The sequence below is a fragment of the Oryzias latipes genome, chromosome 2, assembly GCF_053564925.1.
Source record: "Oryzias latipes strain Hd-rR chromosome 2, Olatipes_Hd-rR_3.1".
Classification (NCBI taxonomy): domain Eukaryota; kingdom Metazoa; phylum Chordata; class Actinopteri; order Beloniformes; family Adrianichthyidae; genus Oryzias; species Oryzias latipes.
The window spans coordinates 25187951-25206272 of record NC_136238.1 but is presented as its reverse complement, the minus strand read 5'-3'; the positions used below and the strand labels follow the sequence as shown (position 1 = coordinate 25206272).

At 43.8% G+C, this 18322-nt stretch overlaps 2 protein-coding genes across 10 annotated transcripts in view; one reads left to right on the top strand and one right to left on the bottom strand.

The window, feature by feature from the left end:
• LOC144986719 (NLR family CARD domain-containing protein 3-like) overlaps nt 1-18322 on the bottom strand; it is a 674722-nt gene that overhangs the window by 4464 nt on the left and 651936 nt on the right. For all 5 annotated transcript variants that reach the window (XM_078934618.1, XM_078934625.1, XM_078934620.1 and 2 more), the window contains one exon: nt 8054-8230. In XM_078934618.1, coding sequence (XP_078790744.1) covers nt 8054-8230 — 177 coding nt within the window. The remainder of the gene's footprint in view (nt 1-8053; nt 8231-18322) is intronic.
• The window catches only part of LOC144986673 (NLR family CARD domain-containing protein 3-like), a 497154-nt gene that overhangs the window by 157500 nt on the left and 321332 nt on the right, over nt 1-18322 (top strand). The gene's annotated exons all lie outside the window — the stretch shown is intronic.

Genomic DNA, 18322 nt, shown 5'->3' with positions numbered 1-18322 from the left:
ACAAAAAAAGATACCAAACGCTGTCAGTGAAACATGGCAGTCATGGAAAAGAGGAATTAAAACATGGAAGAAATGTGTTCAATCATACATGTAGCAGTTAGAATTTGATTAAAAAATCTGCAGGTTTGGTTCAAATATATGCATGTTGATTTTCTTTAACACGACTTCCTTGATAATCATGGTGCGGCATAGTGAAAATGGGACATTTTTCTATGAAATGTAGAGATGTGAGGATCATCTGAAAATGTAACCATTACTGAGATAATAAAGGACTGAATATTGATTTTTGTTTACCACCTTGATGTTATTGTTGATAATTATTGTGAGAAATGATCAAAGTGATGAATCTTGTCACTTTAATGAGTATAATCAATCATTATTAATAAATAACTATGTATGACTTAGTATCCATGAAGTACGTCTCAGTGTAGAAAAGGTTGGTGAACCCTGGTCTTAGGGTTAAAGGTAGGGATGGGTATCGTTAAGGTTTTAACGGTACTACTACTCCTATTGATACTGCTTATCGATCCTGTATTTTAATGATAATCATATCGAATTGTATTTTCTTTTTTTTAACTTGTCCTGTCCAACAGCTGGGCAGACAGATGAGAGCTGAGGGCCTCTTGTGTTGGACATATTTTACTTTAACAAGAGGGGTTATTAATCTTCAGACAAACCAAAGGTATGTCTGAATAAACCCCTTTTGTAATTGAGGCCAAACTTTATTAATTTCAATCATGTTTGAAAATCTTTGGTGTTGGACCGGACGGAAAAGGAAAGAGGGGAAGAAGAGAGAGGGATGTTAGAGAGGGGGGGGGGGGGGGTAGGAAAGTGATAATAGGAGGGGAGGGGGGATAAGACCATGAAGCAGCATAAAGCAACGAGTTTACTGGTTGTTAATCATTATGGTAAGGTTCAAATGTAGTACAAAAACGGCGGGGCTTGTCCACACACACACTCAAATGTTATAAACACACCTGCTAGCTGAAAAAATGTCCACCTGTCGACATGTACACAAAACAGATAGTGTTCACACGCATACTTATGCCTTAAAACCAACTAGTGTGAAATATTTCAGTCATTCAATCATGCAAACTGTTAGTGCAAAGGTGAGCTAACACCTGTGCTCAGGTGAGTGTTTATGTTCTTCTAAAATGGATGGTGGAACGTGAAAAGAAGGAGGGAGAGTGCCCAGCCATCCCCACCCCAAGACCCCCACCGCGGCGGCAGCGGCAGCCGGAACCCCCCCCAACGCCACACGGGAACCGGCAGGGAACAACCGCCGCCCGGGCGACCAAGCCCGCCACCCAGGCCAGGGCCAGCAGGACCGCCGCAAGGCCCCCAGAGCCAGAGAGCAGGGAGGCACGGAGGGAAAGAGAGCGCCGCCCCAGCCCAACCAGGAGGGCAGCCCCCCCGCCGCGCCGGGAGAGCCCAACGCAGGGCCCCACCGGATAAGGACGCCCACAGCCCCAGACGAGCACCCCACCACCACCCAGGAGTTCCGGGCATCTTCCCGCCCCAACCCCAGGTATGAGCCAGGACCCCCCAAGGGAGACCGGCTCTGCACTCCAGGCAGCCATCCGCCCGGCCCACGGTTGATCCATTCAGGGAAGAGCAAGGCAGGGGCCCGCCGCCCCTGCCCCGGTGGGGAGCACCCCGGGGAAAAAGGGGGGCCACAAGGGGTGTTGTAAATATGGCCCGACCAGGCTCGGCCACTGTTGGAAATTTGGCAGGGCCCAGCGCTCAGGAGCAAGGACCAGAACCCATCCCCCAGGGACACGAACACCCCCGGCTCAGATGTAATGTGAACCCCCCCACCGCGCGGAGAGAGCACCGCGGGGCCCAGGAAGCCGGCACCCCGGGGACACGGCCGCCGTCGCAAAGGGGCCCGTACCCCCCACCAGGGAAGAGGCAGGGGACAGATGGTCCTAGGTCCCACCTTCCTTGCAAAATGTGTGTGCGTGTATGTGTGTTTGAGAGGGTGTGTGTGTGCATGTGTGTGTGTTTATGTTGGGATGTATTTATTGAGGGGGGAGGGGTGTGTGTACTAAGGGGGGTGCAGTTAAAATTGGCGGGTAGGGCACTAAGGGGACATCTCCTGATTACTAACAGTGACGTCCCCTCACCCTCCCCACCAAGGGGCCCTGAATGTCTAAGGTGCGGTTAAAATTGGCGGGTAGGGTGCTAGGAGGACATCTGCTGCTTGCTGGCAGTGATGTCCAAGCACCCCCCCTACCAAGGGCCCTACATGTCTAAGGTGCAAATAAAACCGAAAGAGGGGGGGCCCACTCCATACGGCAACCATAGGAGGGGGGTCGCTGCCTTGTAACCCCCCCCCCCCAGACTCATCGCAGGCTAAGCCCCCCACCCCCTCACCCTAATATGAGGTTATATGAGGAAGGGGTAAGTTAGGGACAGCTGGTAGACTGTCCCCCGGTGGTCAAACAGCTGTCCCCCGCCCCCCCCCCCAGCAAGGGGGCCAGGTCCACCCAGCCCAGGGGCCCCACCCCCGGAGGCGCCGACACCCCAGGCCCAGCACCACCCGCCCCACACAGAGAGAGAGGAGCCAGAAAGCGCCGCCCCCCCCCCCCCGAAGCAAGCCCAGGCCCCCACCCCCAAACGCCGGCCCTAGAAGAGCTCTGGTCAGGCCTCGACGGGACCGAGGCAGCCAACCGGCCGGGGAAACCGCCGATGGCCTCAGCGGAGACCCCGACCCGTCAACCCCCCCCTGCCCCGTACCAATAGTGGCCCCCCCCCTCCCCCAGAATGCCCCCCCACAGGACAGGAATTGTATTTATTTATAATATAGCGCTTCTCATGCATTTGTGCAGCTCGAAGCGCTTTAACATTAAAAACAGAAAACACACAATATTACAGTAAAAACCCAACCCACCCTTCACCCTTCCCTCTGTTAACCCTTGTGCTATCTTATATGACCCCACCCTTACTTTGACGTGTTATTCCTACCATGACAAAGGTGGATAAAGGTGGAAAGATTTCATGTAATCCATGGACACCAGTGAAGATCACAAATCATTGAAGAAAAAAGGTTCAGGGCGCTGTCTAGTGGGTCTAGATGACCCAACTCCCAATGTTAAAGTGCCTAGGATAGCACAAGGGTTAAAACATATGACCCATGGCCCCCATGTACAATGAATAATGACTATGTAACTGTAAAAATAAATAAATAAACAAATAAAGAAATAAAAAACAAGTAAGGCTTGGCTCTGCTGTGAGGAAACAGTATTTGGGAATCTCTTCATAGCAGGAGCCAGCCTGGCCATGGGTGCATCACCACAGTGCCCCCCCCAGACCAGGACAACACTGGGGTCCACTTCACAGCTGTGAGGCTGCAAAGTTAAACTCCAGCTGCCCCAGCAAGGAAGACAACTGCAGCAACAACCACCGACCAAGCCGGCAAGCCCTGGAGGAAAAGATCCCCACAAGAAACACTGGGGCTAAAATCATGATAAGATACTAAAATTAAAGACATAATATGTATATAAAACATAAATTTAAGAAAAAGATGCATAAAAGGAAATAGAATACACAAAATAGCCTATACTAAAACTAATAGAATAAATTAGCATTTAAAATCAACTAAAAGCTAAATTAAAAAGGTGGGTCTTGAGCATCTTCTTAAAAACCTCTACAGTCTCTGCGGCCCTGAGGCTCTCCGGCAGGCTGTTCTACAGGCGAGGACCGTAATGGCAGAACGAAGCCTCACCATAAGTTTTGGTCCTCGCCTTAGAAACAACTAAGAGGCCAGCACCGGAGGACCTCAGGGTACACGAGGGCTCATACTTTAAAAGAATGTCATTTAAATAAGAAGGCCCAAGACCATAAAAACATTTAAAAACCACTAAAAGAATTTTAAATGTAATCCTGAAACGCACAGGGAGCCGATGCAAACATTTTATAATCGGTGTAATGTGTTCCCGCCCTCTGGTCCTGTCAGAACTCGTACCCCAGAGTTCTGCAATAGTTGTAGATTTAAAAAGAGACTTTTTGGGTAAACTAGAGAGCAGGGCATTACAGTAATCTAAACGACTGAAAATAAAAGCATCAGCACCTCTGTGCTGGCAAGAGAGAGGAACGGGCGGACTCTGGCAATGTTCTTAAGATGGTAAAATCCTGACATTTTTGATGTTTGGGATAAAATTTAGCTCAGAGTCAAAAAGTACGCCCAGGTTTCTAATACAGTTTTAAAAGAGTGTTAACAAGTTCAAGGTCATCAGGAGACATGGCAATGTAAAGCTGAGTATCATCAGGATAGCTGTGAAAGTCAACGCTGTGTCTCTGTTATCGATACGTTTTGAGAACGAAAAATAAATAAATAACAAATTAAGAACATGAAGTAGGGCTGCACGAGATGAGGAAAACTCGCAATACGTGATATTAGAGATTACTATTGCGATAATGATATAATTTGTGGTATATAAACGAACAGCAACATAACAAAAAACATAATTCCCATTTCATTGCAACAGTTTAATAAATATACTCCAAATGACCCTCGTCAACATAGGTGACAAACATCTAACATAATAGGTCTCCATCCGATTGGTCAACAACGTGAAGGCGTCCGTGCGAATGGTCAAACGCATAAACGGATATAATTGATTCGTTAAATGCTTTAAGCTGCCATAAGGTTGTTTTAAACACATTTAAGGTTTAAGATTTATTGCGATTTTCGCCGTCTTTTGCGATATGCGTATTGCAGAGCTGGATATTGCGATAACGATACATTTGCGGTGTATTGTGCAAGCCTAACATAAAGTGTTTTATTTTTGTCACTATGCAACAATGTTTTTTTAACAAAAAATTTTACTTTATACATTTTTCCAACTAGAAAAGTAAAATACATGAAAAAAAGAAGTTATTTATAGAAAAATAAACAGCAATGTTTTGACATATTTCTGTCATGATGTAAATATAAAACAAATCAAATAAATGTTTGAGTTCATAAGATCGTCCCAGAGAAAGTCTCTGCTTCAACTCCCGCAGTGAAAGCTGCGTCTAAATCTGACGCCCGTGTTTCCATCTCTGACAGTTTGAAGCCAAAGGCCCGCCTCTCTACACCTGCTTTTCCTCTCTACTTGTTCATACCCTCTGCAGCAGTGAGTCGTTTTTTTCTCGCGCCCCTCCAGCGTGTTCTACACAGAGAGCACAAAACACGGTCATCATAGCAGCAGGTTGACACCATAGTCGTGGCGCTCTAGTGCAGATTTCATTAATTTTACGTGCGCCGCGTACTGTCTGAACAACAGCCCCGCCCCCTTGCACACAAGTTGCCAGACAGACCTCTCCTCTTCAGCTAGAATAGCGAATTTAATATCATCATCAATTACCAGAAAATTGACTGACTTGTAGAGTTAAATATGGCAGATAATGTTTATATCCTGTGGGACACAAAAAAAATGCGACTTGTCCAGTACCGATAGCAGAACCGTTGAGGTCAGATCATAACGATACTGCAGTCTTAAAGAATGTTGCCCAGGGGCTCGTTCAATGTCGGGGCTCGGTTCCCCTCCCTAGTTTCAGCTGGTTCTGCTTCTCCGGAAGTTCCTTTTTCTCACCCCCCCCCCATGAGAGTGCTGCTTCTTTACTGTGAATGACATCATGAATAGAATCCAACCCCTTATCATGTTTTTAGGCTGTTTTTGTTCCTTCTGGTTTATGTTTTGGTCGTATCGTCCAGCCTGATCTGGTCTGTCAGATCATTTTATATTATTGTTATTAACGGCCTGGCAAAATGAGCGCTGGTAACACTAGGAACTACAGATCCCATGATGCAACGCTTCAGCTGCCTTGCTGAACTGTTGAGCTGTGCAACTTCCCTGGAACTCAGAGTAAAATGTGACGGAGGTGATGATCATCTGAAATATTGATTTCACTGAACAGTCCATTCAGAAGTCCACAGAACCACTCAGAACACCAAACTGGACGTAAAAAGGAAAATCCTGTTTCTGGATGTACTCAGCATGATGACGTCATCTGCTTCTCTGCTTTATGACTAGCGCCCCTTAGTGGTGAAAATCAGAACCACATTTACTATGACAGATCAAATGAACTGGAGAACATTTGACACAGTAATCCAACATGAACTCTTACTGTGTCAATCCAAACTAGCTGATGATCCTGCAAATTATTGTGAAGCTCTCCCTCACCATGCTGAAGGCAACAGTTTCATTTCTAGTGGTAAATGAATCTGCAGTCATTTCTGGTTTTCAGTGACTGAATGATGCTGTGACCAAAGAACTCTTTGTGTGTTTTTTGTACTAGTGACATTCAAAGGAAGTGTCTGTTCTAGATTCAATATTTAAAGATCTTTTCAAACTATTTTCTTCAAATAGATTTTCTGTAGAATCCTTTGAATGGTTTTCTGAAAACTGGAAGCTGAAACTAATTTGGACGCCAACTTGAACTTTCTGCAGGACGATCTGTGAACATTTTTCTGACATGAAATGGATCCGTGTTCTAGAATAGTTTGGAGATCCTGATTGAAACAGATCAGTTTTCTATCAATCATCAGAACAATCAATTCAATTGATGAAGATAATCTGAACCAATCATCATTTTACTGCGTATTTAATTTATTTTTTATGAGACACTGGTTTGTTTTGTAATGTAAAACGTACCGACATGTTTTGGTGGAATGTCTTTCACCTTCATCAGGGTCGTCATCAGGTGGTGGTGTGTGACGTCTTTAAAAAACAGCTGATTGTGACTGAGGCGGAGTCACCTGTCAAACTTTGACAAGTGACTCCACCCCTTGATGTCCGTTTTTTGCTGGAGGATGTTGCTCCAGGTGTGGGAGAGCAGGAAGGCCCCCTCATCCCTGTTCATGGAAGTATGGGCTCGCTTTCTTATCTCCACCGCCTCCATGATCCATCTGCGGTGTCTGTTGTCTTCAGTGCGGAGGACTTTGGCCTTTTCCCAGTCCATGATGTGGTTTTCCTGCTTGCAGTTCGTTGATCGTGCAGAACTGGTAATGGACGGGGAAGACAAAACGGAGGAGAAAAAACACATACAAAATGCACTAACCAGGTGTCAATATCCTCAATGGGCCATAAAAAAGGGACAAACACAGGTGGAGCAGAGGAAATACAAGGAAGCAGAGAAGAAAAATCTAACGAAGAAATCAGAAAACAAAGGCATGGTTACATTGCCGTACATCAGAGGAAAAACAGAATGCATCCAAAGGGCCATGAAAAAAATATCACATCAGCACCCCAGTGAAACCGTATAAAAAACTCAGGCAACTACTGGTTCACCCAAAAGACAAGATCGAACAAAATAAGAAATGCAACGTCATTTATGAAATCCCATGTCACACCTGCAATAAAACGTACACAGAAACAGTACGCACCTTCATCACAAGAAAAACAGAACATCAAAAAGAATGCGAAAAGGAAACAAACAAAATACTAACAAGAGCCAGACGACAACAGGCAGTTCAAGAAAATATGAAATCAGCCATAACGGACCACTGCAAGCAGGAAAACCACATCATGGACAGGGAAAAGGCCAAAGTCCTCCGCACTGAAGACAACAGACACCGCAGATGGATCATGGAGGCGGTGGAAATAAGAAAGTGAGCCCTTAATTCCATGAACAGGGATGAGGGGGCCTTCCTGCTCTCCCACACCTGGAGCAACATCCTCCAGCAAAAAACGGACATCAAGGGGTGGAGTCACTTGTCAAAGTTTGACAGGTGACTCTGCCTCAGTCACAATCAGCTGTTTTTTAAAGACGTCACACACCACCACCTGATGACGACCCTGATGAAGGTGGAAGACATTCCACCAAAACATGTTGGTACGTTTTACATTACAAAACAAACCAGTGTCTGATAAAAAATAAATTAAAAATGCAGTATAATTCTATAGACACAATGAACCTCTTTGAATCAATCATCAGTTTGTTCCAAACACGGCTGTAGACAGAAAATCTTTCAGTGAAACATCAGAAAGTTCTTCACCTGATCCTTTCTTCTCATCCTTCTGATCCTTTCTTCTCATCCTTCAGGGAGTTCAGCTTCTTTACTGACCTCAGAGTCTGCAGTCTGCAGTCTGGACTCTCCAGAAAACCACACAGATGAAGAACTCCTGAATCCTGCAGGTTCCAGTTCCAGCTCAGGTCCAGTTCTGTCAGATTAGACGGGTTTTTCTTCAGAGCTGAGACCAGAACTTCACAGCTGATCTCTGACAAACTGCAGTTCTCCAACCTGCAATCAGACAGAAAAGTGTGTTCAGGAGCAGTGATGCAGCTGGAGGTCCAGGAACTTGGTCCATTCAGTCAGGTGGGACCCGCCCTGATGACAGAATGATAGATGACATTTTCACTGTTTGCTCATTTCTTTTGGATTTGGACCCAAAAACATGATCATGAGATTTCTATTGCGCCTGCGCGAGGCTGCACATCCGTTACTCTGTGTGTGAATGTTTGTACGTTTTAGACTGTTCGGTCTAATGCAAGCCAGCATTAGTAGAATTGTTTATCTTAGGAATGAACTACTGATGCTCAGGAAACATAAAAACCTTGGTATCCGTCATGTTATTCCATCGGAGCTTAGGCGGAAATACCGAGGATGCCGAGCTGGTCGTAAACACAAGGCAAAGCTGAAGGCCAAAGCGGCTAACCGGCGGCGTTTCAAACCATTCATCCCCTCCGTCATTATGGGAAACGTTAACGCCCTGTCCAACAAGACAGACGAGCTGACTGGACTGATAAGGACACAACCAGCTACATGGAGAGCAGTCTCCTCATTTTCACCGAGACATGGCTATCCAGCTATGTGCCGGATTTTAACGCGGATCTGCCCGGCTTTACCACCGTAAGAGCAGGCCGCCACCCAGACTCCAGCGGGAAAAGCAGGGGGGGTGGCCTCTTCCTGTATGCTAAAAGATGATGGTGTCACCCGAATCATCTGACCGTCAAAAAGGTGATCTGCGACCGTAATCTGGAGCTGTTAGCGGTGGGCATCAGACCCTATTACATCCCACGTGAGTTTTCCCACGTCATCGCACTCTGTGTTTACATTCCTCCGAGAGCGGAAGCACAGGCTGGAGACAACATACAACACAACCACAGAACTGCAGTCCAAGCACCCAGGGGCGTTCATGATCATTTCTGGTGATTTTAACCACGTATCCCTGGAAACTACTCTGCCCACCTTTCACCAGTATGTCAATTGCCCCACTCGAAATAACAGAACTATTGACCTTCTGTATGCAAACACTCTGGACACATACTCAGCTGCCCCTCCCCCCCCCCCCCTTGAAAAATCGGACCACAACCTCATACACCTGCAGCCTAGCTACACCCCTCTTGTGAAGAGGCAGGCAGCTACCACCAGACAGGTCAGGAGATGGTCTGCTGGAGCTGAGGAGGCCCTCAGAGACTGCTTCGAGTGCACGGACTGGAGTGAACTGATTGGGTCTCATGGAGATGACATTGAAGGAGCTGTGGGCTGCATGACGGACTATATGAACTTCTGTGTGGACTTGGTGGTGCCTGTCAGAACTGTCAGGAGTTTCTCAAATAACAGACCCTGGGTTACCAGGGAAGGTAAGGCAGTACTGAACAGGAAGAAGAGGGCTTTCAGGAGCAAAGATCGGGAGGAGATGAGAAGGGTCCAACAGGAACTAAAAGTCTGCATGAGGGAGGCCAAGGAAGCACACGGGAGGAAACTAGAGCAGAAGTTGAAGGATAACAACCTGCATGAGGTCTAAGACACCAGGAAGACCAGGACTGGATGCAGCAAAAAAGGGGGCGGTGCGGCAAGTGGGAGTCAGGAGAGGGCAGATGAACTCAATATTTTCTATGACTGACGTTCTCGGATGACACAGCAATTGTGGCATGTTTCAAAGAGGGTGAGGAGGGGGAGTACAGATAGCTGGTGGAGGACTTTGTGCACTGGAGCCAACGAAACTGCCTCCACCTGAACACATCCAAGACAAGGGAGATGGTGCTGGCCTTCCGACGAACACCTGCTGAGGTTCAGCCCATCCTCATTGGTGGAGCAGAGGTGGAGGTAGTGGACAACTACAAATACCTTGGAGTCCTCCTGGACAAAAAGCTGAACTGTTCGGTAAACATTGACTCCATACACAGGAAGGGGCAGAGCAGGTTGTACTTTGTAAAAAGACTCGCCTCTTTTAATGTCTGCTCAGATCTCCTTTTGATATTTTATCAATCTATTGTTTTAAGTGCCCTGTCCTATGCAGTGGTGTGTTGGGGGGGTGCGCAAACAAAAAGGACATAAGTAAACTGAATCGTCTGACCAGGAGGGCAGGCTGTGTGGTGGGGCAGAGCCTGGAGACAGTGGAGGTGGTGGCAGAGCGGAGGATGCTGTCCAAACTCGACAGCATCATGAAGAACACTGGTCATCCCTTACATGGACTCTTCAGTGACCAGAGGAGCGTATTCAGCGACCGCCTTCGCTCTCTGCCATGCTCCACAGAAAGACTCAGGAAGTCCTTTGCACCGAGTGCAATTAGACTGTTCAATGATGCTGGGAGGGGAGGGGGCATGAGGAGGAGTCACTAAACGGGCATCTACTTTTTACCACTTTTATGGTTTTGCTTTTACTTCTTTTAATTTGTTTTTATTGCTCTTATATTTTTATTCCTTTTATTCTGTTTTTAGTGGGTGTGACTTTTTTATGATTTCATGACTATTTATTACTCAACTACTTTAAATTTCTATTGAATGTTTGTGTATTTGAGCAGCATCGGATGGATATGCAAGTTCCCTCGGGATTAATAAAGTACTCTATCTATCTATCTATCTATCTATCTATCTATCTATCTATCTATCTATCTATCTATCTATCTATCTATCTATCTATCTATCTATCTATCTATCTATCTATCTATCTATCTATCTATCTATCTATCTATCTATCTATCTATCTATCTATCTATCTATCTATCTATCTATCTATCTATCTATCTATCTATCTATCTATCTATCTATCTATCTATCTATCTATGAATGAAAATGCAATAGATTAGAAATGACTTGAAATGAAGTTAAAACAGATGAGGAATTGAAATGTCATTGATCATCAGGAATTATTCATGACTAAATATTTAAATCCAATAGATTTGCTTTGATTTAAAACTTTGATTTAAAAAATGTCAGATAAAATTGTATTTTCTTTATTTTCAATCCTAAATTGTAAAATGCATTTTCAAACGATTATTAATGACTACATATTTACAATCCAATAGATTAAAAGCTTTCATTTCAAAAATGTCAGATTTCAAAAAATTAATAAAGAGACAGGCTGTGTCCAAATTCCCGCCCTACTCCCTAACTCCTTGTTAGGAGGACTGTGAAGACGGAGGACTGTGTCACTGATTCGGGGGAGGAGTTTAACAGGAAACAAGATGGGGTGGTCGGTCAGGACACAGGGAGGAGGGGAAAGAGATGTGACTCCACTTGGCAGATGTTTCACATTTATTCTGTTGATGATTCATATTCCAAGTCAGTCTGCAAACAACTAAAGATCCTCTCATCACTACACAAATAGCACAAACTGACCTGCTGTCAATAAAATAAAGTCCATAAAAAAAGAAAACTGAATATGTCATTATGAACATAAACTCCTATAATATGCTAAATAGAATTCAATGTGCTTTAGTGCAGGAATATCTAGTGTCCTGGATTTTAGAAGTAATTCTAACACCAGGATCACTACTTTTTATTTCAACGGTGAATATGACGTCATCGATTTCACAAAGTGAAAATCTACTTGAAATGAGCGTTTAGTGATGATCATTTATTAATCCATTGAGTTCAGAAGATAAAAACCTGGATGGTTTGTCTTCTTTTATGGACCACACACACATGAGTCTGAAATAAAATGAATGATTATTATTATGAAAAAAATACATTTAAATACTTATTTGGGGCAAAAATGTGTATAATTCCTTAACCTAAAATATAGAACCCTCCAATTAAGTGAAAATGTATCAAATAAATGACAGCAGTGATCCTAAAACATAAATATCTCCTTTTTGTCTCTATCTAGACCAGGGGTCTCAACCTCAATTTACCTGGGGGCCACTGAAGGCAGGGTCTAGCTGAGGGAGGGCCGCAACTTCAACACACGCAACTTGTGAGTGTTTGAGAGCCAATACATTTGTATGGAACATACTATTAACTATACTCTATTATTATTTATAAACCAGTAATACATTTCTGTTTATTCAGTCTTCTATATCTACTGTTTTCTTATTTAAACATCCCTGTTAACACAGTTTGGTTGACACTGTTGAATTATAACTAATAAACACTAAAGAAGACTCCGATTCTACAGTTCTGTAAATCCATCAATGGTTCTTCTATTGTCTTTTTCTTACTGCTGGACACTTGGCAGCACTTCTTCCCAAACAGCTGAGACCCTCAGTGTGGATGAAGATGATTGACAGGAAATCTGTACTGGACTTGAACTTATTGAAATTGAAGGATGATGAGAGAGGATGTGCACCCAATTTTGGGTCTGTGTTGCAGCCCCTGATTTCTAGACTAAAGAAAACTCCCGTTTCCATCCAAATGAAAAATAAATGTCTCCATCAAAGTTTCCCACATATTACCACCTTTACTTTCTAACAAAGTAAAGCACAGAAGACCAACTGTAAAACATTGAAACCGTTTCAGAGCTTTTCTCATGCACGCACTCACACACACAGTCCAGTTTAGTCCCGGTACCTGCACCTTAAAGCCAAGAAAAAGCCTTGCAGGCCTGTTGTTGCTCTGTGAAAACATGGAATTTGTTGCAATAATCCAGTCAGATCCAGAGAGAACAGAAAGACGACGACTCCACTTCCACCATTTGACCAGCGTGATTTACGTTACTCCACAGCCTCCACTCCGACTCCCGCTCCGTCCTTTCCCATCCAGAAAACAGCTATTCACCCGCAGTTCCTCCACTCACCAATCCCAGCTCATTTTCTGATCCAAATGTGTCCTGGAAGACACTGGAAGCCGCCTCTCTGGAGGGAAAAGTCACCATGTGCTCTGTCTGCAACTTCCTGTCTTTAAATAAAAGTTATTAACAAATATTGAACATACAAAATACCACACATGAACACTCTGTGCAAAAGACAACATGTTCACATTTGCCAGGGAAATGAACAAAAATGACAAAAAGCCATAATAATATTGTAAAAAATAAATAAAAATATATTAATGAAGGCAAAAAATCTGTTAAAGTTTAAAAAGACCATGTTTTCTATGGAGGCCTGTACTGTTCATAATTAAATAAATAAATTTAATGAACTTACCCCCTTCCTCATATAACCTCATATTAGGGTGAGGGGGTGGGGGGTTTAGCCTGCGATGCGCCTTGGGGGGGGCTACTTGGCAGTGGCCCCCCTCCTATGGTTGCCGTATGGAGTGGGCCCCCCTTCTTTCGGTTTTATTTGCACCTTAGACATGTAGGGCCCTTGGTAGGGAGGGTAAGGGGACATCATTGTGAGTAATCAGGAGATGTCCCCTTAGTGCCCTACCTGCCAATTTTAACTGCTCTCATCTGCCTGCCCAGCTGTTGGACAGGACAAGTTAAAAAAAAAAATATGACCTCATGCAAATAATCAACCAATAAATCTCTCATAAATATATCAAAAGATCATGAAATTGTGAAAAACTGGCACACAGATTTTAAATTAGCCATTATATTTTTAAATATATTTCATTTTGCTTTAAAAACCTGCTTATTATTTTATAACAGCATTTTAAAATATTCCTTTTAACCATGTTCAATATTATTATAATTCTGTCTTTTTTTTTAAATTCAGATTTCTAAGTATTTTCCAAAGTAGCTTTGTTTTTATTTCACATTGCTGTTTTTCAGAATGACTTATTTATTTCATGATGAGCTCTTCCAGCAGAATGATTCTGTCTGTCAATCAGTGAAAGTGGGTGGGATCTAAATGCTCATTGGCTGTTTTCTGAAAATTGACTCATATTCCTGGATACCCGCTCTGTGGTGTTCCAGTTAGAAAGATGACATATCTCTGCGATATCTGCTGCTTTGCTGACATTAGAGGATCACATAGAGACAAACAATCTGTGTGCTGCAGAAGATGCAAACATGGACGACTCTGTTTTTCTAGTTTGAGGGTTCCTGTGAACGACAGAGGAGCTTTCTTTAAGCGCCGGTCATCCATGTCTTGAAGTTCCCGTTGAAATACACCCAATTCTCGTTCTTTGGGCAGGATTCCTAGATAGTGTCCCAGTTTTCCAGCCCAAAAGTCACCTGAAAACCGTCAGACCCAACAAAAAAACCGCCCGACCCTTCTATGACTGCGGACCATGGGGAGGTTATCTAACACAGCTCAGCTGTCTGTGCTTACAGATTCATACTTTCGTCACATCAAGGTCTCCTTTACACGCCATCACTGTGGCGGCTCCCGGGAGGCGAGCTTACGGCCAGACAGAGACCCGCTGCGGAAAGCAGAACCAGCTTGTTCGGGCCTCCTGAACCTTCATTTTTTTTTTTTTTTTCCATGGATTTGATTTGATTTGAAATGGTTTATTTCAAGCAATCAAATAGAAGTTATACACAAAAGCAATATAAACATCAGTTATACATTCATACGGTAACTAATCAAACTTAGGATGAAAGGGAGTGGAAGGAAGCGAACTTATATAATTCCACCCCGTTATACTATAACCATTATATTACATGATTTATCAATATCCGGTTCCTAGGTTTTATCAGACAGAATTAAGAATAAGGTATCAATAAGGCACATGCCAAAGATGAATTACTTAAGTACTATGTCAAAAATAACTATTCTAGAAATTAACATGGCAAATGCAGCATCTGAAATATATGCAAATTATGTTACTTTTAAAAGTCATTCATATGCTTTAAAACATAATACTATATCAGTAAAATAGACACAACACTGTTTCAGGAATTTTCAAAGCAAAATTTCATCAAGTATCAAAAGTTAAAACATGTGCAAAGTTATGCTACATTAGGAAAGATTTTTGAATCAATTTATCAATTTTAGGAGCTAGTGAAGTAATATCATCAAAAGTCAATCAATTTAACAATTTTCAAAAGTGATTAATCATTTGTTTTACTCTTTTTATATATTTTTTTATTTTATTTTTTTTTTTTTTTATATAATAAAGTAATGCTGTTGGGGAAAAATAAAAAGGGTCCATAACTGTCGATTGTCCAAGGTTGGTATTTCTTCTTTTACTGATAACAGCTGATCTCCTGGGTTCAAAACAGAGTTAATAGTTCTCTTCGATGTTATGTCTGCAGACATTAGATTCAGGTCCATATCCTTCTTCAGCTGAAATCAGCTGCGGTGAAAGTTGAGGTCAAGTTGTCTGCAGGTCAGAACTCTGCTGTTATTCAGGTGACGTCAGATGATGGAGAAAGTGATGATTCCTGGTGTCATATTTCTTGAAATTATTTGGCTCTTTGGTTTATTACTCCACGTTGTTTCAGACAACCGTAATCAAGCACTTCTCAAAGTCCTTCATGGTGTTCACCACCAGAACCTTGGATCGGTCCTCTGGACCGAGTGGTTTGACGTAAATCCTGCAGCCTTTGACCCAAGTGTTCTCAATCTGCTTACGTTTCCTGAGAAGCCGTGCATGTTTTGAGATTTCAGCATTTCTTCTGGTCAGATGGTCGTTCAGATAAACAGCAGACCCTCTGAGATTTTTGCGTTGATTCATCAGAGCTAGCTTGTGTTTGAGATTCACAAACCTAATGAGGATCGCTGGTTTATCCGTCTCCTTTCTCCTGGGGAGCAGGTGGCAGGTCTCGATGGTATTGAGATCCAGGGAAATCCCTTTAGATTTGAGAAATGAATGTATTTGCTGTTCCAGAGACTCTCCACCGAACTCCGTATTAGTAGCACTGCCAGCTACACTAGCGCTAGCATTAGTAGTGCTAGCTCGAGGCTTGATTGGTACTCCAGTGAGAATGACATTATTCATCCTTACTTGCTGTTCCACATCGTCCAGTCTTTTCTCCAGAATCTCGACCCGGTTTTCTCGCTGCTCGTTTTGAGCCCGAAATCTTCGGAACTCTTCCATCATCTCCCATAGTGGCGTTAGCTTAGCCGACACTTGATCCATAAAACTTTTCAGCGTTTCTTAAATAATGTCAAGAGACTTCTTGAGTTCTTCATATTCCTGGGGTTTCTTCGGGGGCATGGTCAGCTCTCTTTTTTGGAGAAAAATCAACTTTTTAAGTAATTTGAAGATAGTTGTAATCGCAGAGAGGCACGCCACGCGTCCTGCTGCTGTAACCCGGAACCGGAAAATGGAGACAATATTTATACATCAGGTTCTCTGGTTTTGTTTTTTACCTCTTGTGTCAACGCGGGACAGCAAGCTTCCAAACTCAGTCAAAGAAAGAGAAAGAAATTACCAGGATTACCATGTAGCAGGGTTGTCCCGCTGACTGACTGCCACTGTTACCTGTGCAAAATATTTTTATCGCATCAATGGTCAGATTAGAATGCAACGGTGTACATGGGCCCAGAAAAACTTCTTCCGATTACAATCATCATGAAGAGCTTCGAATGGCTAGTCATGCGGCACATCAAGTCTGCCCTGCCCCCCTCCCTGGACCCATTTCAGTTTTCCTATCGGTCCAACCGTTCAACAGAGGATGCCATCTCAACTGCTCTTAACTCTTCACTCACCCACCTGGAGAATAAGGACTCATATGTCAGGATGCTGTTCATATGTCAGCTCAGCATTCAACACCATCATCCCCCAGCAGCTCACTCACAAACGGGCTTAGCTGGGGCTCAACACACCTCTGTGCAACTGGCTGCTAGACTTCCTGACGGGGAGACCGCAAGCAGTGCGAGTCGGCAGCAACACATCCAGCACCATCATCTTGAACACGGGGGCTCCCCAGGGATGTGTGCTGTGCCCCCTCCTCTTTACCCTGTTGACCCATGACTGCGCTCCGACACACAGCTCCAACATTTACGTTACGTTTGCTGACGACACCACAGTGATGGGTCTCATCAGGAGCGGCGATGAGACAAACTACAGGAGCGAGGTGAGCCGGTTGGTGCAGAGACAATAATCTCCTCCTGAACGTGGAGAAGACGAAGGAGATGGTGGTGGATTTCAGGAGAGCGCACACTCAGCATGCTCCTCTGACCATCAACAACACTACGTGGAAAGAATGAGCAGCACTAAGTTCCTGGGTGTGCACATCACAGACAACCTCTCCTGGTCCGAGAACATCGCATCACTAGCTGGGAAATCACAGCAGCGTCTCTACTTCCTCCGTAAACTCAAGAAAGCAAAAGTCCCTCCCCCCATCATGCACACGTGTGGAGAGCATCCTCACCAGCTGAATCACGGTGTGGTATGGCGCCTGGAACGTGTCCTGCCGTAAGTCCCTCCAACGCATCGTGAGGGCAGCTGAGAGGATCATCGGTGCCCCCCTCCCCTCCATCCAGGACATCTACAAAACCCGCCTCACCCGGAAAGCCCTCTGCATTGCAGTTGACTATGAGGGGCCGTATAAGACATTATTTATTCTGAACCATTCACATTCATACATTCTTGCTCTCACAGTCATATATACTCTCTTTCGCATACATATATTCTCTTACGCATCCATATATTCTCTCTCTCACATTCATACATTCTTGCTCTCACAGTCATATATACTCTCTTTCGCATACATATATTCTCACTTGCACATCCATATATTCTCTCTCTCGCATGCATATATATTACTTTACACATACATACATTCTCACTCTCATTGTCACTCTTAAAAAAGAATGTATGTATGTGAAAGACAAGTATATATGTACGTGTGAGGAAGAGTTTATATGTGTGTGTGAGAGAGGAGTATGCATGAAACGGAAGTGACTTTGCATGAAAAGGAAGGCACTTTGAATGAAAAGGAAGGCACTTTGCATGAAACGGAAGGCAGATGATTTCTCGTGCTCTGATTGGACGAGAGGCCGCCACCTTCCATTTTGAACAGACGCTAACATGAACCAATAAGAAGGCCATCGGAACCTTAAGAAATATTTTATCTTCACCTCAAGTGGTCACAAATCTGTCTGCATCTCTAGAGACACAAAGGAATGTCTCAAATACCAATAATGGTAATAGAAGTGCCACCGAAACAGAAAATCCGTATCCACCTTATTCCTAGCCCCCATGAGCCTTTGCGTGAATTATTGGCGACACTTCCTGTAGACGCCGGAACACGCATTTACATTAAAACAAATTCCTCTTGTTTTCGATCCATAACTACATATAAATGTGGGAAAACCAGCTGTCATTTCTTAAA